Source organism: Chlamydotis macqueenii, chromosome 3 (assembly GCF_036417535.1).
Source record: "Chlamydotis macqueenii isolate bChlMac1 chromosome 3, bChlMac1.mat, whole genome shotgun sequence".
Classification (NCBI taxonomy): Eukaryota; Metazoa; Chordata; class Aves; order Otidiformes; family Otididae; genus Chlamydotis; species Chlamydotis macqueenii.
The window spans coordinates 38,304,678-38,330,371 of NC_141558.1; the positions used below are offsets into that span (position 1 = coordinate 38,304,678).

The following is a 25,694-nucleotide window of genomic DNA, read 5'->3' on the forward strand; positions in this document are numbered from 1 at the left end:
GTATGTCCAGAAGATTCAGATTCTCATTTGCTGGAACCAGTCTGGGCTGGGCTCTGGGCACCAAAGTATCTGAGATAGTTTTATGGCAAATTTGACGCCACTTTGCAAGAACAAGTGGTGACTGTGTAAGACTTTTTCTGTTTTGGGCAACAAACACCTTTTCAGAGCATGAACATAACAACACTGACATAAAGCATTTAGAGCAAGTTAAATTCTCTAGAAAAGTTACCTCCTTATGAAGCAAGTCATCACCTCTTAAAAGCGTGTGTCATCTCAGCATGTCAGTGTTTGGAATTAACTGGGTAATTGAGGAATAAGGTAGAAAATAGGTCAGAATGTGACCTTTTCTGTAGTTTTGCATATATTAAATTGACATATCAAGCACTCTGTGTTAAATATCAGGCAAAATATTGAATCTGAGGATCACATTAATGAAGAGCTCAACTGACAAGTCAATATATTTTTTCAGCTGAAAAGGCAGCCCATAAAGACAAATCATTACCTCATTATGATAAACTGCAGTTATTGATACTAGAACTTGGACTTCAAAGTAAACAATAATGGCATGAGAGTTTGACAGTGTATTCAGAATAATGCAAAAAAAACCCCAGTAAATTCATAGGTGAAGTTGGTAAATAAACCTCTAAAAGTAGGTACTCTTCAGCCTTTTTAAACACATAAACTAATTGGAAGTATTATCTTTACAGGAAAAATAAACCCACAGAACCCATGAGCTACTTCTGATGATGACTTAAGTTCCTTCTGTTGAACTGCTCATGGTATAGACCTGCTAGCATTAAAGCTCACACTGTCTATGATTGTTAAGTTTGTCCTGTTGTCCTCTGCTGAAGCAGAAATGAGCCCTCTCAGAGTCTGATTGTGCTGTTCCAAAAAAAGGCTCTTCTCTTATTAAAAACAGAAGTTTTCATTCTCTCTTGAGGCCTGACATTTATGATCAAGCATTTCATGCCTACTTCTCTTGCCTTAATTCTGCAACAACTCTGGTGTTAACGGACTATGAAACCCCAGTCTCTAAAGCAATCAGATTTTCAGGCCCTGTGCCTTGCATCACATGGAATCATTTATTGCAGCACAATAGGAAATAAGGCCACTACGCATAACAGTATTTCTGGGAGGAGAAATGTCTCTCATTGCTGAATAACAGTATACCCAGCTGATTATAGGTTGTAAATTGTGCCTTAGGAAGCGATGGATTTTTGCATTTTGAATAAGCAGAACAGAGAGGGAATGACCAAAGAGCACAGAGAAAATATGCAGGGTACCAAGCTCCCGCTGAAGCACCTGGGCACAGAGAGAGCTGAAGTCCCCCATCTGGCTGATATGGGGCAGCTGAGCTGGCAGCTGGGATGAGCTGGGCTATGAGGAACCAGCAAGGCTCCCTCACTGGCTGATGAGCCTGGCAGGCTGCTCAGTCCCCTCTTCTCACGTAAAAACCTCACAGCTCTGCCATCAGCCTCAGCACCTCCTTTTGCCCAACATCTGGCGTGACCTTTGCATACAAATGACAGAGAGGTTCAACAGCAAATGGTTAACCATGTTAGAATTATGGACTAGTTGTATCGTGGCAGTTTGTTGTATTGTCTTTGAATTTCAGAGCTTACCTTAGAGCCACTCCCTTTGGTTTTGCTGAAGTTGTAGAGACAAAAAAGGCCCAAGCCTCCTAATTTTCCAAATGTAGTAAGAAGTGTTTGAATACACACTTTAATATATTTTCTGTGGCATTTTTTGTAAAATACAGATATATAATTACAGATATAATGCATATATAGCATTTACTATATTGATAAAAAGCTAGTCTTTTCACAATGACACACCAGTAAGTATTTACAATATGATTCAAATTTTAAGTAATAAATGTTTCAAACAATATTGTGTGGTTATACGATAAGAATAATTGGAGGAAAAATAAGAGACCATTTCTAAAAATTCCCAGACGATAAAGTACATACTCTTGCCAGGAGCACCTCCATGAACAACCATGCACAACCCTTTTTTTACCTTTGTAGGAACATGCATTATTTAGATCTTCCACATTTCTACCTAGTCGCAGCCCTTAAGATGACACAGATAATTATCTTTAACCTTTTTCAAGTACAGAATAATTGTATCATTCTTCCCATTTAAAGACTTGTCCAACTGCAACACTTCAAAGTTTTGGCTAGAGTAGGAATTACTGTACACAAGTTTCTTGTTAATTTAAACCAACAGAGCTATGACAATTGACATAATTGAAAATCTGCCCATCTTCAACACATCTCAGAACCATTTCACAAATTGTTACAGTGAGGTTTTTGACCAGTGTTTTTAGCATTGCAGGTCTTTGCTAGGAGGGCTGCCTCAAAGGACACTGCAATGCCAAAACTAGCGACAGACCTGAAGTACACAAATGCCTTTGTTATCCTCACATATGAACACTACCTAGCCATCCACCTGTAACGTACAGTCCACAGTACATTAGATGTAGAGATCATCTCCATCTTTAGCGTACTGTCATCATTTACCATGAGGAAGAGAAGTGCAATTATCACATTTTACAGCAGAAAAAAAAACCAAAAAACAACAACAACAAAAAAACAACCACAGATATAGAAAGGCTGAGTGAATTACCCAAGGTCACTTGGGAAGTTTGTGACGGAAAATAAGCAAACCCACATCTCCTCAACTGCAAGCTCATTCTCTTGGACTTGCAGCTCTGAATGAGAACTTTTTATGTTTGTTCTTTAACATAAACAAATATGTAACTAATAGAAATAAAGCCTTCTCCAGTCACAGGCTTGAAGACTGCTCTCATTCCTCTTCTACTCCCAAATAACAAGAAGAGATAGTGAGAGGGTTGTTTCTGCATGCATTATCTCCAATCCATGGAAGAAATACTACCTGCAATGAGTCTTTCTTGAAGTGGGACCAGTTAAGCTCGCTGTTTGCCAGAAAAGACCTAGCAACTCTTGAGAAACAAACAATTCACCTTCACAGAAAAATCTAACAGAGAAAAAAGTAAAATCTGAAAGGCCTTATTCTTCTTCAGTGCTGACCAGGGAAGCATTTTCGACTACATTTGTACCTGCTTTATAATGCCATTGCATCACCTGTACAACATAAAGGAGGCTTAGTGTACTGTCAAAGACAATTCATTCTCTCAAGCATTAAAATCTGTTCTAAATCTCCATGGTTCAGCTGACAGGCAAGCAGCTTTCACAGTGGGACTGATGGGCACTGGGGCTGTGCAGGGGCAGATGAGGGCAGAAATTTTGCCAGAAATGTCTCCCAGTGTCCCTATCACTCTGGAGCTTGGTCAGGAGTAGGTTGTTATCTGTGTTCTTAGAAGAGCCACTTTAAAACTAGAGCTGGGAAAGAAGGGAATCTCTCCAATTCCAGGGCAAAAACTGACTGAGAAACAGAGCAGCTGTAACCTCATGACAGAAAGGAATAAGAGGAAGACAGATGGCTCCCTGGAGGGAGGGACATAGGCTGAAGGTGTCATGCTGGAGCATTCGAAGTAAACTATTAAAAGAATTTTGCCTATTGTAATCCTGGTCACAGTCTGGCCGTGTTACACAGAGGCAGCTAGGATAAAGCCCTGCTTCCAGTAACACTTGCAGGCAAACTGGGTCATCTGCCTAATTGCTACAGGCAATTTATTTATGAGATACTGAGAATGGAGGAGGCCCTTATTTAAAAACAAAACAAAACCCAAACCGCAACACACACACAAAAGGGTAAAACCAATAATGGAATTTCTCATCCTGCCTGCTTTTTTCCTAAATCAAATCTGCATTTTCCTTTAAAAAAGTAAAAATACAAAAACAAAGACATATTAGGATATCCTACTGTCCAGTAAATGTCTTATAGGCAATATTTATGGAGGAAAAAATGCATCAAGCCCTTCCTTTGACAAAAATGAAGCACCTCAAAGTTCATTCTGTACCAACGAATGCCACTTCTGCTGTTGGTTTAAATTATTCCTATCACCACAATTTGAATATGCATTATTTGTATTCAAATATCTAATCATAAATCTAGACTAATGGTGGAAAAAAGATCCTAGTAAGAATGTTGTGCCGTTGATAAGCTAAAAACAGCGTATCATGAGAAGGCAAACAAATCCTTCTGTTTACTTTGTGAATAATCCATTAGCTAAACCTCCATTTTAGGCTGGATGCTTGATGCTTAACACTTAAAAAGTTCAAATACCCTTCATATCCCTTATAACAGAGAGGAAACTTGTAAAATGCCTTCGGTGCATCAGCTATTACTGTATGAATGTTTTAAAGAATCTCACTAGTACTACAGGAAATGTAAGTGGGCTTGTTTGTGTTGTTTAATACTCCAAGTGTCATTTCATTCTTTAAAGGGGTTAGAACAGAGGAGGGGGAAAGGGGAGGAAGTCTTACTTAATTTGTTGCATATGTCCCAACGTGTTATACAACTAAGTGTATTATACCAGAAAACTAAAGCAGTCTGTGCCGCAACAAACTCTGCGTAACTCAAAATAGGAGAATAATCTGGCCACAAGCAAGTAAAAATTCAGAGAAACTTCCTCTCATATTATATATACACACACTTTACAAGCTACATTGAGTGTCCTTTCATATTCCAAAAGAAATACATTGTAGACACCAAACATACTGTACTTTTACTTAAAGGCTTCATCAAACCATATGTGCAGACACTTGAGAAGATGAGAGTGTTAAGCTTCCTAGGGTCCTAGAGTCAAAGAAATTCTGCTGCCCCCCACTGCTAAGTAAGTGCACTCCTTCCACGGGGGGCAACATCTGCCGATCCGTCATGGTTCCACTTGGCGAGGACCCCAAGAAACTTCCTTGGGAAGAAACGATTTTCTCAGGACTGGCAGCCAGTTTAGGGGATGTGGAAAAGTTATATCCATAGAGCGCACAGGGACTGTGCAGTCTAAACGTGTTGTAGGAGCCTTGGTGGGTTTGATTAGTGGTAAAGGCATTGCTGGATGGGGATGGCATGATGTACTGGAGCTGTGGAGACATCCCTGAAATCTGCATAGATAAGCCAGTCTGCGGGCAGCTGAATGTGTCCCCATCATTGCCACTCATAGACATATTCACAGTTGTGCTACTCGACACACCGACATAGGAGGGAGTCCTCGGGGGTGCAAATGTCTCACTGGTTTGGTTTGTGAGCCTGTTGTAGGTTTCAGCCAAAGAAGTGCTGTATCTGTTCAGGGTCAAGCCTGAGCGGGCACAAGCTGTGTAGTCAGCTGGAGCAAGGCTACAGAGCTGGCTAGTGTTGGGACTGAGGTGGAAGGCTGGAGATGAGCAAGGGGAACCCGGTAAAAGGTGAGGGTGGGTAGATGGCACTCCACTGCCAGATCCCTGGAGTAAAGTAGAGGAACCTGCATTTCCTGGAAGAGAATATTACAGTGTAAGCAGCATGTTGGGAAAGGTTCATTTCCAAGGTGACAGATCACAACCTCTGTCTTTTATAATAACCCTTGACATGAAACACGATGCCAATTCGTTCAAAACAATGTCATGTACATAGATGTGTACATGTGTCCCTGTGTGGCACGTGCATATTTTTAAAGAAACAACCTGTCCAAGAAAGAGAACCTAAGTTGTGCTTCTGCAACTGTCACTCAATACTTAAGAGTTCATGCCCAAAAGGTTAACTACTCCTTGTATGACACGGGGAGCAAGCTGCATGGCAGCTAAGATGTAGCCAAGTGAGTGTCACATCACAGGAAGCCTTCTTCAAAGTTCTGAATTTTGTATTGTCTATGCTGTTGCTACACCCCAGACTGCATTTCAAGCACTCTGTGCCTGACTCGATGTCAGAGCACCAGTTAAGGAACAGGCTCCTTAGCAAAAATTATAAAGGCTCCCACAGTCCAACAGCTTCAGGAAAATTCAGAACTTCAGAACAAAACTTCAGAACAAAAAAACTTCCAACTTCAAACCAAAAAGCTTGAGGAAAAAACCTTAGAATAACATCAGGAAAAGTGTAGGTTGAATACCGTGCACGGCTGCTTCATTTCTGGAACAGGTAGGTGGAGATCTAGGTTTGCAGAAAACTCTTCACAGACTGTTCATTTACTGATATCAGAACTTTTTACATGACAAATACCAGTGCTGAATGCTCCTAAAAACACCCTGCTTGCTACAGGTAAAGCCTTTTCTCAGGAGACTGAAAGTTTCCCAGCTGCAAGAAACACTTCCTTTTCTTAGAGATTACATCTCCCCCAAAAATGAGTGTAGAAAAATTTATCTGGGACTTTCACAGTCTCCCAAGAGGAAGCCACTTAACACGGAAGACTCCCCTGTTTGTGAATCATATTAACAACCAGCTTGGTGCTGCAAAGAGATACAACATCAACGAGTTAACAGCTTTTCATGATAGGTGACCTAGTAAAAAGAAAAACACATTATCAGCGAACTCTGCCTGCTTCTTCTTGCTCAGTTCACAGGCCACAACAGACCTGTCTCTTGAATGAGACATATTCAAGAAATCCTAGTGTAAGACATACTTATTTTTTTTCCAGTCTACGTCAATGCCTCTGCTATGTGAGGATGGCCACTTGCAACATCAACAATCGGGACAAACTTCTAACGGGGTCTTTCAGCAAGTATCTAAACCACCCTGCTGGCCAAGGTACAGTCGACTAAAGATTCTGCAAAGATCCCAGTTCCCATTCTGTGAACATCAACAGTAACTTCAAAAAGCTCCTTAACCTCAGGCAACAGCAGAAAAGGAAGTGGGAAGTTCATGGCAGCAGCTCCCCCGCTCTCAAACAGTGCTGCTCTCAAACAGGGCAATACAACTGGTCCATCTCCTAGAAGGATTAACTTCACAGTGAGCTGTCTTTCCGTCTTACGATGTCTGACGAGGTATTTCAGGTCTGATGCTGACTTCTCATGCCCCGTCCCCTACACCATCCTCTGCCCAAAACTCTGCCAGTCCCTCATCCAACAACATATCTGTGATTTGGCACAAAAACTCCTTCTGAATTGCCCACATCAAGCACTGATGCTCAAGATTTCTCAAAGGAATGGGCTAAGGAGAAGTTGGAAAAAAGTTATTTCTGTGTATTTCTGTATTTTCTGGAGTTTTGCTCTGAAGACGCTTAATGACATACATTATCAAGAAAGCAGGTAGGATGTTCGTAAATTTGGTAGCTGGAAATGTGAAGAATCAGGAGCAGTATGTTTGACTTAGCTGGGAAACTTCTGAGAGGTTTTCTATATGCATTGGGGTACTCTGAAAACTCTGAAAAGAGTAGAGAGTCCCCTCTCTGTCCAAACAGGCTATTTAAATACCCCTCCTTCCCCCACAGCACTACCTCTATGATGGGGAAAGTGGAAACCAAGAGGTTATGGACTGGGGAGCAGGAAAAAGCAAAACAGAGAAGAAATCCATTTTTTTTTAAGCTCTAGGATGCAGACAAAGTTTGTTGGGATTTTTACTGAACAATTTTTAGGTCTTTATGAGTCTAAGGAGGCTTTCCAAGTAAGAAGCCCAATTAAGCTTGCCATTATTTCTTCAATACTTAGAGGACATTTCTTCTCCCATTCCTTTGTTTTTCCTTAAACACATAATTCCTACACCAGCATTTGGATGTGTACAACGGAAATCATCTATAAATGACCTCTGCCTTGTGTATCTAGCCAGAGCATAACACTAAGGAAGAGGTTATTCCATATTTAAGTAACCGCCATCTTCTTCCACATGTCATCTGATTTATCCTTATAACCTAACATTTTAATTGCCACAGTGGTTAAGGTAGCATTAGCTTTCTGACTTAGAGTAACTCTAATGAGAGGTGATGGCTTGCAATGGTATTGGCTGATTGTTTTTTCTCTGCAAGTAACACACACCTAGATTTTTGTAAAGAATGATGGGCGAAGCTTTATCTTCATTGTTTTTGTTTTGAAAGAACACAAAGAAGACTGTTACCTTGTTTGGGTATCCCAGGTATATCTTCAAATGTAAGTGTCCTCAGTGAAGGCCTCCAGAAGGCATAAGACTCCACGAGAGCTTCCAGTCCCATTCTATGTAGAATAAAAACATCACAGTGTCATGACAGCAAGCTGTATTTTGTCATACTTCTCAGACACATAAAAAACTAGTAACATCTCGGGATTACTTTGATATTCAATTTGCTTTTTAGAAAAGAATCTTGCATCCTAATTTATGAGATTGCTTGTGTTCTGCAGTCACTGGGCTGCTAGCATGCAAAGAGTTTCCCGGTTCCACAAGTCTGGCTCTTTGTATTTCAGTTTTGGCTTTTTCTTTTTTTTCAGGGAGAGGAACCTGTCTAAAATGACATTAAATATTTTCCTAGTATGACACTTTCTGAAGAGCAACTGCTGTAATTGCCAGAGGGATGATCTCGTATTTCTGTTTACAACAAAGGTGATAATTTCTATTAAAACAGGATGCCAGTCATTACCAATGAGTCGGAAAATCACACTTACAAGAGGAGCAAGCCACAGGTATACAGTAAATTTGCTACTAAAATGTATAAAGCCATGTTGTGCCTTGGTTATTATGTTCTGAGAAAAGTGACTTCAGAAACTAAAAATCTATCATTTTCTTTCAACAGTGCCACAACTAAACAGAAATAACCGACTAGGCGATCATGGCAGACAATATTTAGAAGAATCTCTATTTCCTGAAGGTAAAGGGTCATTTATTTTCTGGCAGAATTTTATGAATAATGCACCTCAGAGGTATAACTTTGCTGTTATTTTTGGCTGCTGGGCCTCAAAGGCCTATTAAGTGTCAGCATCAAGCACACACCAAACACAAGCGCTTGCCTTTGAGCAGCAACACTCTGTAAACTCAAATTATGCCAACAGCCCAATTTGAAGCTACCAGCACGTTCTTCTGATACCGCTTCTTCCCCACTGCATCTCCAGCAGGATGACAAATGTATTTCAGGGAACAGTTAAAAAGCATTTATTAGCTGAACCTGGACTAAAAAGATAGCCTTCGTTTTCTGCAGTAGTGCTGAATTTTCATTTCTAGTTAAAGCGGAGATAAAAGCCACCTCCTGGAGGAGCGCAGCCGAGGCGATAATTTATACAAGATGCCTTCGAACAATTTCCACATTTTACCACCACCCTAATTTACGCTATCAAATGGCCAAGTTTATTTAACAAAACAGTTATGTTTTTCCTGAGGTATTTAAAGGGAGAAATTCTGGTCCTTTCCTGAGTAAAAGTTTTTATAGGGTCAAACTTAAGGCCTAACTGAAGAATGAAACTATTCTCAGCACATAAATTCTGTTGCACTTCGCAAATGCACAGGGAATGCTTTTAAAAGGTGAAGCTACTGATTTCTGTAAAATAGCCTGTGGGACTGAATGAGAATGACCTGAAAGGGAACATTTTTAATTAAACAGAATTATTGCATGCAGCAGTGCAGAATAAGATAGCTGCAATAATTAAAGCGGTATTGAAAAGTTGGATATAAAGGTACCCCACTATCTTTTTTTACACTTATATTGCAGACTAAAATGCTTTGGTGAAAAATACACCAGCTAGAACAATGAAGGTAACAGAATCTTAATATTTAATTTCAATATTTAGCAACAGAATAAATTAATATTCAACTGAGTAAACCAGTAATTTACATTAAAAAATAAATTTTCCTCGACAGTTAAAAATCTGAGCTGCATTCCCAAACACACTTATTCAGTACCACAGAGCCTATGAAAGAAAACAGCAACACTGACTTCAGCAAACCAATGTCAACTTGCAATGGACACAAGTTTGCAGAGTCACTTCTGTAACAGGTGTTTTTGTTACAGTAAAAGCATTCAGATCTCATCTAAAGCCAGTTCCAAAACACTTTACAGAGACTGGCCCTTCCTACAGGACTGGTCACCTAATCCATTTCCATAAACTGTAACTGTCTTTCAATTAATAGATCCTGCTTTTTTTTTTTCTAATGCTCAAAGCAACCTTGTTCCTAGCAGCCAAAAAAAAAAAAAAATCCTCTCTGGATATCCCCAGTCCTACAACTGGATTTGCACGATTGCAGATGCAGTGCTCTTACTTCACCTACATCATCCTCGGGTTAATACCAGGGCTGTCCCACCACATTAAATCCAGTTCAAAACTGGTTTCTGAACAATTCTTTCCTCTCTATTTTCATGGGCATCATCTCTAGTTTCACATAACATTATGGAAGAAATTCTAACTCCACTTAAACTGAGACATTTCAGAGGAGTCAGGGTTTCACACTTTTTAGGAGGCTCCTTAGTCCTTATTTTATAGCTCTGCAAAAAGCATGCATAGCAGAGACACTGCCGTCAAACTGGGCATGCATGGCAACTCTTTTCCTCCCCAGGAACACACAACATATTTTGCTTCTTCAGTCACTGCATTCATCTGGAAGTTACTCTTCACTTTATTTCAAATTATAAGGCTTCAAAAGAGGACAAAACTGTTTATGCCAGTGCCTGGGGCATCCCTTCCAGGCCCCAGCACGGAGCACAGCCAATTGTTTCTTGCTAGAAGACAAAAATCCTAGAGAGCAAAAAATGCAGAGTGCAAACTGAAAAGATACTTACAGTGAATTCTGTAAATCTTTACAACTACCCCACCCCTTCTATACCTGCCCATCTTCTAAAAACTACCCTTGTTTGCTGCCCAGTCTCAGCATTTGTGTAACTCAGGTGGAAGCACAGAACAGGCTTTAACTCTCTGCTAAAAGAGAAGCTCAGCAAAGCAGCTACCAAAAGATACTCTCTGAGCATTCCTACCAGCGCACAGTCTGCTCCCTTCTCTGCGAGGCCAGGTCATAAATATAGCAGCTGTAGACACCAAACGCAATGCGGTCACTGGAACTGGTGTATAATATGCACCATAATTAAATGGTGCTTTTTTTAGCTGAAATGGTTTCACATACAATTCATAACAGGCTTAAGTATTTTGTATTAAACAGTCTTTGGATAAAATACCTCATCGGTACTGGCAGCAGGGACTAGACCCAAGTCTCCACTTTGCACTACTCAGATTCCCCACTGCTATTTTGAAAGATTCATGATCAAGAGAGAACAAGCAATTAATCAGTCCAACCACAACAGAGGAGGTGGAAGCTAGGCTCGTTTCAAGGTCATCTACAGCCTAGTAGGAAAGGCATTCACCTAGGAAGTGGATTTAAAACTCCTTAGGCTAAAGAGACACTTGATCACAGGTCTCCCACCTCCCAGGCAAGTGTACTAAACATAAGGTTACTGCAAGAGGCAACTTAGTTTCTCCCCCTGTAAGAGAAAATGAGCCGTTCAAACATACTAAATGCCACTTGCATGCAAGAGAACCTGGACTTATAGTTTTACACTGGTATCTGCAATTTGTGTCTCCAGCCAAGAGAAAGAGGAGATTTCGGCAGCAACCCGAAATCACAGACCTGAGTACACATTAATTCCATTTGCAGCCTTCAGGGTATGCCACCATTTCCACCGAAAGAAAACTTGAGCACCTAACTCAAGCCCTGTGCTAACTCGTTGCCCTAGATGATCAGAGGAGTAGGAACAGGAGCCCACCACAGGGAACAGTACTGGGAAACCTAAGTGCACCCTCAGGGCGTCTAAGTCCTCCACCGATTTGTCTGTAAACACAGGTATTCCCCTCTACCAGCCTTCACAAACCGATTCTGTCAGCAGCAACAAGCCCACCTCCTTCCCCAACACCTACCTGTTACGTCCCGAATCTCTAAACCCTTTGGCAAACGGATTCCTGTCAATCTTCAGACGAGTTATCTGTGAAGATGATTAAATAAATTATTACCTGCCAATTCAGCTAAGTAACACACAAAATGACTATCTTGACAGAAGTAAGCCAACAATGGAGTAGAAACATCTTCACATTTGCATGGTTTAAGACAGTTGTCCTGAAACACAGTCAAATAAGGGCCAGCCTTCTGATCATTATTTTTGCCCCAGAGAAGCTAATAGGTGTTTAATGCTACCAAATGGCAGGCTGGAATTCTTGAGAAAAATCTTCTGGCAAATGTCATTCTTCACCTAAGAGAGTACACTGCCTAACTGCAATAAAATTTAAATTAAATTTTATTTCTGTAAGGGTCAAGAAGGAAATGTGAAAAGAGAGATTATCTCTAAGCTATTATCCTACATTAAAAAAAAACAGCTAAACTCCCACAAAATACTTGTAATTTATTAAAATAAATAAGATAGGCACCAAGTAATTATATTTCAGTATCTACATGGCTCCTCTGCTCTTCTCTTTGTAAAGATAGCAAGGCACAAACAATTTCCCAAAATATAGCTGCAGTCACTTACGTGGAATTAGTAAAATGCCACAACACTAACTATGGTGTCACTATGTACGTTAATACTTAAACAAGTGATAACAAGAGCTAAATACCGGTGTCACACAACCTGCAGTTTACTTTTGACTTTGAATCTGTGTGGACCCAGACAAATTGCAGTTAATAATATATGCTGGATGCAGTTAATGAAAAGGACTGCAACTTTCTTCAGACCTCAGCTTCTCTGTTAAGGTCACTGGAGCCAGGACCAAAAGTGCTTTAAAAATTCTATCCAGACACTTAAAGGTACGAGAATACATTTTAAAATTAAGACTCTTCTTTGCTGTGTGCTTCAGTGCTGTATTTCTAATTAAGACACCATTAACTGTGCTAATTAGATTGTGTCATCTCCATAATAAGAATGACTTTTTACATGCAGCATCTAGCCCACACGGCCTGAAATCTCACCTATAGCCTCCAGGTGCTGCTGCAATGCTATTAGAGAAAGCTACTTGCAATACGAAAAGGGTTTAGACAACACTTTTTAATAAGTAGAACTATAAGAGTATCCTCTTTTCTTCTATCTCTTGCTTCCTCGGTCTACTCTGAAAAGCCTGTAAAGTGCTAAGCAGAAAGCTCAAGTTACCTGTTGATTTTGGTACGCCGTGACAGTAGTAAAAACTGTCTCTGGAAAGGAGAAGGCTTTCACTCCTTCTCCTGAAGGGATAGGCTTGACGGGGGACAGATCATCTCCACAGTCTTTTCGGATGACGTGGACACGAGGTTGATATTTATGCATAGAGTGAAGGATGATCTATGCAGTCGTGAAAGGAAAAATATAACATTTATTAGAAAGGACACCCTGCTGTTTCAGGACTAAGAGCTTTTTGGAACAGATTATGGTATGTGTTTACCATGCCACTTACTGGAAATCAAATGTTTTCTTTAACCTCTGACGGTTCTTATTACAGTAGTCTAATCCCTGCGCATTTATGTTATTGCCAACCCTAAGCATTTAAAAATTACGACTCAGGAGCTCCAAATTCAGAGACTAGCTAAACTGAGACTAGCTCAAAAAAAAAAAAAAGAAAAAAAAAAATTAGGAGCAGAATCCTGGTCTCTCTGGAATTAGAAAAGCTTTGTCACGTTTTTTCCACCAGAGCCTGGATTTGACCTAACAAGATTAAAAGCAGTGGCATTTGCCTTTTGTTTTTGGAACCTTTGGGATATGCTTGGAGCAATTTTTTCCTGATATCCCAAAGGCTGGAAACATATCTCGTTCTGAACGCAAGCGGAGACTCTCACGTTCTGAAGGAGCAGAAACTTAGAATAAAATAATTCCAAAATCCAAAACTCTAAAGTGTTAATAACCCTAGACTTATAATGCATATAAATAATATCAATATAAAAATCTCTCCCAGCATACAAAAGCTCAATTAAGAATAAAAGGATAAACAAGAAGGATATGAACTAACAGTACATAAAATTAAATACAAAAATACCTATTGGTATTGCTCCCAAATTTTAGAGGAAATTTAAAATACAGAATTTTCCCTGTTTTACTCTACTCCTGCTAACTACTACTAAAATAGAACATTTGAAGAAAAAAATAATTGGAAGCTCAACTATTATTATTGGAAAGCCTAAGAAATTAGTAACTCGACAGATAAATAAATAGTCCTATGGCTATTGGCCTGTGGAACCCCTCATCAACATTCAGGGGAAGCTTTTTAATTTCCTGCTCCTTGAGTAGCCTCAGAATGTGCGTGTGCTCAGGCACTCGACAGAGCTCCTTTGCCAGACACCGTGGAAGTTCATTCATCCAAATGACATAGAGGACATTACATTCGTTTGGACAAAGTAGAGTTTGGCTAGTTTAATACACTTGGTCCTAGCCAGATGACATGACCCCCTTCTGGATAAGCCAAGTTTCTGGATAATCAGAGGTTTTATTAGCTTGTAAATAAAGTTTTGACAATGACATCACAGGCTCAAATTAATTGGCTCAGGGAGCGCCCTATGGATGTTCTCATATGAAACATTTTCCCAGTTTCTGAAATCTTGCACAGAGCAAGATTTTGATCATGAAAATATGTATTCTCTTTTACAACACTCCTTTCAGTTCTCCGCTGGCAAAGATCTACAAAACAAAAATGCAGAGAGGACAGCACATTCCTGACTCTGTTTTCCTGTGAACAGACAGTGATACCAGGGGAGATACTGGTGAAAGAGAAATAAAATAAAATTATCAAGGAAAGCTCTGTTCCACTGTTCAAACCCATCACTATTCTGTACCCTCATTTGCCCAGGTGCCACAGAGCACGCTACGGTCTGCTCCCACCCCGATTATTTCACTCCATCAGCTCTGCGGTGCGAACTACTGCTTGCCTGCACAGCAGACTTGACCATATGCAAAGATAACCCAGGCAGCCGTGAACAGTTCTGCTCATGTATCAGAACAAGTGAAGTCATAGCAGCATTGGAGATGACCACTTCCCGCTCCTTATCGGGGCGTTTATGACAGCCAAACTGATCCTTGTCATCTCTTAAGAGCAACTTGGCTCTGTCCTATACCGAAATTTCCTATGCTGACACACGATTAGCAAATCCATGGCAGTAATATTTTTTTTTCGTGATTTTGTACTGTGCCTTGTACAATGGGATCTTTGTTAATGATCAGGACTGTGAATTCTAAATAAATAATACATAACTGCAGAACCCTGGTGAATTACAGAGCAACACTATGAAGACAGGACATAAAAGAAGAGGAAGATGCAACACCTATTCCAAAAACCGCTTAGCTCTGTTATTCTAAGCATCACCTAAAGCTACTGTGAAGAAAAAGCTAAAGAAAAGGAGATTCCAGCTTTTCATTTTGTATTTAACCACACAAATGGGATCTAACAGTTTATCTGCAGAAGCAGATACCCTTAAAAGCCAACAATAAAAAGCCCCAACCAGAACAAACTCCAACAAATGGCAAACATGAGCTCACAGTTGAAGAGCCTGCCTCTCTCTACAAATCCCTCACAGGGCATGACCAAAACATTTCGTGGGGGAATAAACCCCTCCTGTCAAATGTAAAATTACACTTTGACCACAGCAGCTGTTAAGGCATCACTGTCAGATAGAAGATGCTGCAGCAGAGAGCCCACAGGTAGGCAGCAGGGCAAGGCAACAGCCCGGCAGAGCAAAGAGGGCCAAGGCACCTGCAGACACACAAAACTGGGATTACCTTTGGGATGACCTTTATAATACATTTGAGAGATGCTGCTGTGATAAAGCCTCAGGGGTGACCCTGAGCTTGGGTACCGCTGTGGCACAAACGGCACAGGCAGCACAAGCGAGAGCTTGATTCCGTTTCACAGGGGAGATGCCAATCCTCCGTCAGCTTGGTGGTGCACAGATTACACAGTCACCTCCCCACCAAGGGCTTGGTCCTCTCCTTGATGCTGTTTTCACCCCAAATCCTCCTTTATTTTCCCTGCAAAGCCTAGGCTTTCTGCAGTCAGGGAAGTGTGTGGGGCCAAGGAGCATGGATTCCCTCTTCACAAAGACAAAAACTGCAAGTGCAAATGCTGATGTTTTCCAGCTTTTCAGTGTGACAAGAACATATAACCACCCATTGACTGTAAGCAGAGCTTGCTACTTGGAGCCAAGTCCAGGCAGAGTAACAGTTTGCCTCTGCTTCGAGCCTCACCCCACTTTCAAATGGAAAGAAAAAAAAAAAACAAAACACCAACCACCAAGGAACAATTAACACGCTAACAGCCTCATTTTCACTAAAAGTTAAAAGATGTTCCTCTGCATCAAAAAATACTCGGTTGAAAAGCATGGAAAATAGCATTAAAAATATTGACTTTCCCCCCTCTACTGAAATTCAGATGAAAAACTGCATCAAAATGGAAAAATCAGCCAGCTCTAACCAGCCAGAGGGACAGACTGCTTTTACAATGCAGCACTTACTCCACAGACGAGAGAGATGAGAGGCATTAACAAAGAGCACTGAGACCACACATTTCCTAGAGTCAACGAAAAATGCAGATTTACTTCTCCTTACCATCACAATTCAGATGAGCTGACAAATGCCACTGTAGGTCTCTTGATGCCATCTGGCCTTAATGCCTCTATAAGCACCCAATCTTTCTGAGGTAGGGAATTCACCCTGGCACTCCCTTTCGAGCTCAAAAATACATAAGGCAAAGATATCCTTACAAATTTTATTTGATGTCCTCAACCTGCAAGCAGAACTCATGTATCAGAGAGTGTTCTACGTGCAGATGTACTTCAAAATCTCTCTGCAGAACAGCGCTATAGAATTACATCGTCACAAACTCCCACCCAAAATACTGACGAAAATAGCAGCAGGCAGCAAGGAACCCGGAAAGCTTTCGAGCAGGGAAGCAAGTCGTCCTAGAGATGGCTGATCTCCTTTCACGAGAAGCTAAACCCAGGCCACTGCAGTGCAAGCGGAGATGCCTGCCATGAACTACTACCACGACAGAAATATTGCACAGGAATACTACCTTAGCGTCTGTTTGCAAATACTGTCCCCATTCCCATGGCCATGGGTCACTTCTCCCACTGATTCTGAGATTTAATACTCTAGAATAGGCAAAAGGGCTCTGGGTTGATCTCACGCAAGCTGCCTACCTCAACTCCTGCAAGTTCAAAACCTAGCCCTGGGATTTTAACACGAAAACTCTGCAAAAGCTGACACCTCTGAGGAGCAGGGGAAGAATAAAGGAATAGTTTTGACAAGAATTAAAGCCCCAGAACCAGTCAGCATGGAAAATACACCCCAAAGAACAACAGCTAAAGCCTGACACTGCTTGAACTACTGGAGGAACAATGTCAGAGCATAGAGATCCCACCAAGGTTTCTCTGAGCTACTCTGCCTAAGCAGGACGGGGAAAAAAAAAATCAACTTTCTAATAATCTAAAATACACCCCATCTCCCATACAGGGGTGGGAGAGTCAGAACACTTGACGTAAAACCAAATATTCGAGGGACAGTTCAGCCTTGACTCCTACCTCTTCTAATCCCCCATCCCTCCCCTGGTACCCTCTTGAGAAAAATGGTTCCTTCCTGCTTATGAGAAGCAATTGTTTCTTATATTCATCACAAAATATGATTATTCGTTTTCCATTATTGCTGGAGGCATTCAGAGGCTACACAGCTTTTTCAATACAGCATTCCACACTACCCTTGCTTTAAAAGAAAAAATGTACCCATTGGAAGAGACACTTTTCTGCTTTCTGCTTTTGCCTTTTCTGGTAATTATGAATGACATGTTTGCAATTTCCCAGATTTGAGAAATATGAAATTATTTTACAGTCATCCTTCTTTTGTCCTCTTATTTTAATACTTAAATTTCCATTTTGGGGAGGAGGGGCACTGCCGTAGCCCTGAATCAGTTCAATGTGTCTCAAATCACTGTACTAGGGCTTGGCTTCACTAGTTTCCAAATCGAAACACTTAACTAAAGACCAGAAAATTTATATCCCCCCACATTATGAATAATGGCGTGCTGCATACACTACACAGGTTTTGGTTCAGAATAAAAACAAAGCTAAGATCTGGGGTGGAAAAATACAGCAATACAATTCTCTACGTAGCCGAGATTTTATCACAGGGCAGTTTGCGACTGCAAGTGCACGGTGTGGACCATGGTACCCATGTATCGCCCCTCCAAAACGACTGAGTACAAAATCGGCCAGCCTGCTCTCCGTTGGAAAAGCGACATTTTACCCATTCACATCCGCTTCACTTTTTAAAGCCCTCACCAGAGACTCAGGACTCAGAGAAAGCAACTCCCACTCGAGAAGAGTCACAAATACACAAGCGCTGGGGAAACTAAGGGAACTAACTACCTGTGCTAACCTTAACTGAAACGCACACTTGCCAAATGAGACTTCATAACCGTAATTCTGAAAACAAGCAATGTAAAATACCTTTCTTCCAATCCTAAACAAAAGCACTGGCCACTCAAGAAATGTCAATACCCTGACATGGTTTTCAAGGAAGAACATGATAAAATTATGAAAAGTATACGAAAGGGAGGCTTTTTATCACATTTGCTAGCTCAGTCCAGCCAGTCTCCTATATTCCTGCCTCTGTAACATAAAAGCTGTGGCTCCTGCACAATTTGACCAGAGTCTCACGTTAATCTCCTTCGCAAACACAAACAGAGGTAAAAAAAAAACCTCATACTTAAACTTGGACCACGTATTGACAAAATACCTTGCTTAAAGTCACAGTTACAACTATACTGGAAGATGCATGTAGTATCTTTGTACTCTGTACTCTGTACTCTGTACTCTTTCTTCCAACTCCCTTCTGTGAAGGAGAAAGTATCCTGCTTAATAAATCGGGCTACGCTAAGAACAATGGAATCCACATCCTGTGTCAAAACCTGCGTCCAACATCTTAAAACTCTACCACTTGGAACTTGATGCTCCTTCTGAAACGAAGCCAACATTTGCCATTTATTACGGGACTTTGTAAAATTAAAGACTTCACCCTGACTAAAAACAATTCTCATTTTTTAATTATTTCCTAAGGTGTCAAATAAAACTATTTTAGGGATTGCTGGAAAGATACTGCCTTACATCTGTCATGTTTCAACAGTTTTGAATAGAAAAGGAAATATTAACATAACACATTTTGTCACATTAGATAATGTCATAACTAAACAATTTAGAACTTGCAAACAGAATACTCATACTGCATACGTCTTCGCCAGTTTTTTCAGAAGTAATGAGCCTCAGCTGTGAAAGGGTCTTGCTTCATAAGGTATGTAATAAATCATTATCGGAGCAAACCCAGCTCCCATGTTGTTCGTTTTTGACTGCAATTATTAACACCTCATGGGATTTCACACAAATGTTTAGGTTAAGAAAATAGTTAAGTGTATTTTTATTCGCATGAAGTTATTACACACTATTAATGTTTCTTCCAGCCACTTGTGAATTTTAGCGTCCTTTTTGATCGGAGCAGAAGTTGCAAGTAACGCACTCGGTGGGAAAACACAAGAGCAATTCTGCCCCTTCATATTAGGCAATTTAGCCTTGTAAAGCCTTACTTTGCAGAAGGAGTTCTGTTTTTGAGGGGAGAGTAAAACAGCAGGCTCTAATAAGCAGTTAATTTTCAGAGCAGAAAGTAAGCAGATTTTAGATCTGGACGGTAAAGTTCCAAAACAGCTTTGAAAAGTCAGTCCTATTTCTGGCACCCTGAAGCTGTACATCAGAGTCTTTCAGGGCTGAGCAATGCGCCTACATATAATACTGCAGAAGAGCAAGTACTCACATGCCCTTGATCGTCCAGCTCATTATTGGTAAGCTTCAGTTTGTCGAAGCTGATCACTTGTCTCATCCACGTCTCCCCGGAGGCAGGGGAATCGGGGTGAATATAAACACGAGGCGGTACTGGGGAGTCAGCATTACCAGCCACCATCCACTTGGAGCTATGATAAACATACCTATAAAAAGAAAACAAATACCTATAAGCACAAATCCCAAAATAATTTATCAGATCCATTCAGTATTAATAATTAGGGCCCACACATACAGCAAGAACCCACCGATTAACAAAACTTCAAAGGACAACAAATAAATGTTATTTTCTTAGTTTCAAAACACAGTTCTGGTATCTGCAAAAGTAAGGTTAAAAACCACGCTCCAAACTGACCGTAATCTTCTTAAAATTAGTAACAGCCTCAACACCTGGCTCCATACTGAGTTTTAAGCTGGTGTCAGTTTATTGATCACTACAGCTCTCTTCTGAACAGGCAGCAGCAAACAGGGAAGAATCTGGTCCTTCATTTATCAAATTGAGTAGTAATTCCATATTTGGAAGATTTAACATGTTGAGTCTAATATAAGAGTCTATAAATAAAGCTACTGAAGTGAAAGAATATTATGATTGGGAAAAATAATGAAACTATGTCAAACTATGCTCTTGCCATTTCTGCAAGACCATATTAATTTTCTTGAATAGTACCGCAGAAAGGCTTAAAAATTAAAAAACAAGGTCCATATTTTATCTGATAGGCCAATGCTGACAAAGTCATTTTCTAATAAAAATAGTGTCTGCTTGGGTAGAAAACTTATTTTGAAGGCAGACACTTCACAGGGCAATTAAAAAAGCTCTAATTAAAAACTTCAAGGTATTTTTTTCAAGTACAGTAAAATTCCAGTAATTCAGCTATATTTTAAAATAAAAACAAGAAAGACTTCATCAAATCATTTGTTTGTACAATTCAGTTCCTTACTAGAAAAAGACAAAAAAAAAACATAATTGCAAATGAAAACAAAATGATCCAATACATGTATCGCTCGACACAATTCACACCAAGCTGTAAAACTAAGGTCTGAAATGGTGGTGAAATTCTCTCCTGGAGACAAATTCCCAAGCCCAGGTCACACAGCAAACTGCTGCAACATTTTTGTATTTGTTGGTTTATACTAAATACATGCTTTCCCTACAAAAGTAAATGAAGTCATAAATACACATAAAACATTTTGAGCAACAGCCTCAGCGTCCAAATATTTACAAGGTCCAATTCTGCTAGAAACCTAGACCAAGATGTAATTTTCTCCACTTCCATTTAGTTTTGCTATCTCCTATGAGCTAAAGACTAGGCTCCATATGTGACTGCTGTTGTCTCTTTCAAATCTTCAGATTACTGCAAGACAGTTTGTAAAGCCACATGAAGAGACAAAGTTAAAGTAACAGTCAGCAATAAAAAAAAATATAAAAATCATAGATTGCACAGCAAAGGATGAAAAGTGGAATCAAGTAGAACAAGTAAAACACTAATATTTAGTGGGAAGGTTAAGGCTGTGGTACTAATACATGATGACAGAAATTTACATTTGCCAACTAAGAAAACGCTGCCCTTCATACAACTTCTGTTAAGTTACTTCAGTTATCTGGGCACCACGTATCACACCAGGCAGACACTGCAGCTCAGTATGACCATATTTCTTTCAAATGAAAGGAGGTTTAAACAACTCATATTCAACATACCTCTTTTTAATTTTTAATATTAACACTTTTATTCAATTTGGAATAAATACCTCGCTTTTTCTATTAATTAAGGAATTGCTCAGACCTTCTAGGAATGATATGCTTAGATTGCTAAATAAATGTACACATACAACATAAAGCAAGAAAAGGGCTTTCATTTGAGATGCACTGCACCGGTCCAAAGGAAAAAAAAAAAAAAAAAAGCATTTTTCCCTCTATGGGACAGTCAGAAAAGCCCCCCCTAACTGTATGTCCTGGACCTCCTCAGCAGCAGTATTCGCACTTTGTTCAAAAACACAAAACCTAAAATGGATCTAAGAAATGTCTCAGATACCGCAGGAGAAAAAGACAAAAATTGCAGTCCATGAGGTAAGGAGATGCAAAAAACATAGGGCAGTGTTTGCTTAGGAAACGAGGCAGCATTCCTGCAGAACCAATCTTTTCGTCTTAGGCTGGATACTCCTAGTTCTACAATTAAATCTGCAGCGGTTTTCCCCACATTTTACTAAGTACAGGGTTGAAACGATGAAACCAGCAGTTGGGAAGGACCTGATCCTGCCTCCACCGAACTCCTCTGGCCAGGCTCCTCTTGGCTACCACGGAGCACGGGCTCGCATGGGTAAAGCCAGACCTACACCAAACCTCTACAACTCACCAGTAACCACTGCTGGCGGGCCCAATCCTGCCAGCATCTCTGCAGGACCAGTGGTTTCGGCTCCCTCGAAATACGACTGCCCTCCCCACAGTGACAGTTTCAGCACATAATTCCTGCTCTCAAATGGTTCGAAGAACAGCTACTTTTGTGTTCCTCACATTATTCCTCAGACAACAACGCCATTAATTCTTTAAAGAACAGTAATTAAAAACATTACCCTTTGTAAATCTAAGCACCCGAGTATCTGAGTGATAAATGGCTTTTAAATTAAATGATGTAACCAATCTGAAGCGTGACCAAGAAAGCTTATATGTCATTAAATCAGACGTCGGTGCCGTTAATGGTTTTAATCAGTTAATGCCATTTACCACTAGGAAAAAAAAAAAGTACATTTTCATACTTATTTGTTAAGAGGAAATAATTGCCACCGACATGATGAGGAATAAAATATTGTAACATCTCCTGATCTCACTACAACTGCACTCTCCGAAAACCAAAACCCACAGCACATAGACACCACAAGGCAAATGTAGAAAGAGCTTCCACAGAAATTTTAGTTGTTTTCGCTTACTTGGCACAAACTATTTTTTTCAAAATGCGCTGGGATGAAAACAGGAATCTGAAGGAGAGCTAAACACGTCCTTCTGCTAATTTATACAGTGTTAACGTTTTCTTCCCACAGCCAAGCTCCCTCGGGCTTGCACCGTATGGGGTTTTTTTTGCCTCAAAGTCACCATACCTGTATCTTTTGTTATCCACCGGCACAATATCCATAGCAATGTAATACTGCTGATGTGGGTCTAAACCTGAGATCTTCACTCTCATTGCGGGAAACATCCGCCTGAAGATGGAAACAGAGAGAGGTCATTTTTTTTTTTTAATACGAAACAGACTCGGGAACGGTTGTTTAGGGAAAGAAAGCGGTTCGTGGGATTTTTCTCGTTCTTCCTTCTAGCCTGCAGAGTCCTGCCGGACGATTATAGTTACAGAGCCATGAAATGGCCCATTCGAGATGTCAAAACAGATTTCTAAAGTGCATTTACCCGAACAATGCTTCGTATGTTTGGGGGGTACGCTTTGGGAGTACTGCTATTACCACATCATTTCGACTTTATTGTTAGACAGTAAATCACTCGGGTTTGAGACTCCGGCAGCACACGCAGTTAAAGCCGGTTCGAGGTACCAGGTAGAAATGTTACTTCGGGAGATGGGCAACCACCACCTCCACCCGGGAAAGACCCCAACACTTCCGGAAAGGCAAACCGGCCCCGCAATTTCCACTGACAGCGGCAACCGGTGCAGCGGTTCGGCAGCGGCGAACTGGGAAAGCCAAATCCGCGGTGTCACAGTGAGGACACGGCAAGGACGCGGTCATCAAAGCCACCGTGCCACGCCGCAACCCAACAATATGGTCTTTATTGAGACGGGACTTCCCGTCTGCGGCTTACTAAAGGTGAAGTGCAAGAGCCTACTCTGGCTTTGAAAGGTATAGTAAAACTTCTTTATTGAAAGCAGAAACGAATCTACGAGGTGGTTTCTTAAAAAAAAATATATATATTCATGATTTCACTCCTTCTGCAGAGAAAAGGGAGTCACTAACCGATGCGGTGGGTTTCACCTTTACAAAAAAAAAAGCACTTCTTCCCTCACGTTTGGCACGCCTTTTATCAAGAAAGTTCGTTCTTGAAGCCAAAAAAAAAAAAAAAAAAAGACAAATTTCTTAGTGATGCGCTGACTGTAAGCAACTGAGAGCTACTTTTCTGCATTTTATAAACCTTTATAAAGCCACTCCAGTCTATTCCGCATTTGCTGCTTTTCTTAGAAGTACACACACACACACAAAAAAATCAATTAAAAGCTGTTACTGGGAAGAAAAAAAAAAATGCTATCTCCGTTATTTCGGAACAAGCGGGAGGGGAGACCTAGCTGCGGTTCGCCAGTTTTCGCTGTTATTTCGGTGCACCTGTAAGATAAAACACAAATCCACCCCCCCCCGACCGGACTCTTCCCTGAAGACAAATGTTGCTTTGTGCCGTTTAAGACTGCGTTTCAATCATTAATAAAGCCCCTCTGAAAACGGCCGAAGGTAGCATATGGATTCAATAAAACGCGGTTTTTTTTTTTTTTTTTGTAATTTCTAATAAGTTCGGAGGCTTTTGTACTGCCCAGGTTTTTGCCATGTGTATCCACTGGGAAAAAGTTTCCCCTCAGAAGGACGCGGCGCTCCCAGACTTCGCCCTAATGAACAGGAAACCGGGGACGCCCCACGCTCCCCAAAATTATCGCCATTTACTCGCCTCGTAAATCTGAGGGGTTTCCCCTCTACCTCGGATTTTTTTTTTTTTAAGTGCTTTTTATTTTCCCCCCTCCGCTTTGATGTGCCCACCCGCCCCGGGAGGGCCCGGGACAGATCCCGGGTGGCGGCCCCGCGGGTGCCCGTTACCTTCCCGCCTTGGTGATGATCATCTCGGTGCCGATCTCGTGGAAGCGCTTCCAGAGCTCGGCGCCCTGCAGGTCCACCCGCGGCGTGGGTAAAGGAGAGCCGGGCCTGGAGCCGGCGGGGGAGCCAGCGGGGGAGGCGGACGGGGAGGCCACGGGGAAGCCCTCCTCGCAGCCGCCTGCGGAGAGAGCGGAGGAAGCCATGAGGGGGGCCGAGGGGAGCGCGGAGCTCCACACCGGGGTGGGGGCCGCGCCAACCCGCCACCGCGACAGACAGGGGATGTGGGGTGACCGGGCCCGGGCCTGGGCCGCCGCCTTGCGCGCCGGGCCAGGGAGGGGTTCGGGGGGGCGAGGCGGCGGGGTCGGCTCCCCGACGCGGAGCCCAGAGCCGCGCCCGGCCGGGTGTGAAGCGCTCCCGGGCCGGAGCGGGCGGCAGCCGGTGCGTGGTGTGAGGCCGGCGGCGCATTGCGTTCGGGCGCGTTGAGCGTAACGGCCGCGGCCTTCTGCCCCCGCAGCGTGGAAACGCGCTCCCGGCCGCACACTAAATTATAGACACACACATATATACGTGCTGCGTGTACATACAGAGCTATATATATACACTCTAGCAGTACACATATGCGTTGTATAAAAGCTTTCTTCCCTCCTCGGAAACCAGCACCCCGCTGCCGCACCGACAGCCCCGCCGGGAAGCCCCGCGGGTTTTAACCGGTAGCGCCGGCGCGAGTGGGGTGCTGGGTGGGGGGTGCCCATGCGGTGTGGAAAGCCAGAAGGAACAAGGGGGAAGCAGAGGGGGAAGGGGGGGGCAGCCGCAGCCCAGCCGGCGGAGCGGGCCGTCCCGGCGGGGAGCGGCGGGGTCGCGGGTCGGCACTCACCGGCGGGGCCGCGGGCGGCACAGCCCAGCTCCACGTCGCCGCAGGTCCGGCCGGTAGCGGCGGCGGCAGCGGCGGGGGGAGAGCTCTTGGCGCAGCAGCCGCTGCCCCCTTCGTCCTCCGCCGCCTCGTCCTCGCCGCCCAGCTTCCGCCGCTTGGGCTGCCGCGGCGGCGGCGGCGGCTGCTGCTGCTTCTCGGCGCCGATGAGGGCCTCCACGGAGAAGGCGTGAGCCTTCAGGCTCATAGTGGTGCCGGGCGAGGCCCGCCGCTTGTCGGCCATGCCCGCTCCGCTACAGCCCGCGCATCCAGGCGCGCCGCGGCCGCCGGTACCGGTACCCGCGCACCGGCCCGCCGCGCCGGCCGCCCTCCCTACCGCGCAGGCAAGGGGCTGGGGCTTTTCCTCGCCTTTCTTTTTAAATCCGAGTTATCA

General features: G+C 42.3%; 1 protein-coding gene across 1 annotated transcript; it reads right to left on the bottom strand.

Annotated features, from left to right (window-relative positions):
• Nucleotides 1–1,682: 1,682 nt before the first annotated feature.
• On the bottom strand, nt 1,683–25,694 carry TBX18 (T-box transcription factor 18). Its single transcript, XM_086745651.1, has 8 exons — nt 25,268–25,694; nt 24,397–24,571; nt 22,693–22,794; nt 19,577–19,748; nt 12,914–13,081; nt 11,694–11,758; nt 7,945–8,039; nt 1,683–5,395 (listed from the first exon to the last, which is right to left on the bottom strand). Exons 1-8 carry the CDS (start codon nt 25,542–25,544, stop codon nt 4,671–4,673), a joined length of 1,779 nt encoding a protein of 592 aa, XP_086601777.1. The 5' UTR covers nt 25,545–25,694; the 3' UTR covers nt 1,683–4,670.

Excerpts from the sequence above, each read along its gene's own strand:
- TBX18 (XM_086745651.1), bottom strand. The coding sequence starts at position 25,544 with ATGGCCGACAAGCGGCGGGCCTCGCCCGGCACCACTATGAGCCTGAAG. Across the intron at positions 24,572-25,267 it reads TGCCGCCCGCGGCCCCGCCG|GCGGCTGCGAGGAGGGCTTC; the intron begins GTGAGTGCCGAC and ends CTCTCTCCGCAG. Across the intron at positions 22,795-24,396 it reads ATCATCACCAAGGCGGGAAG|GCGGATGTTTCCCGCAATGA; the intron begins GTAACGGGCACC and ends TTCCATCTTCAG.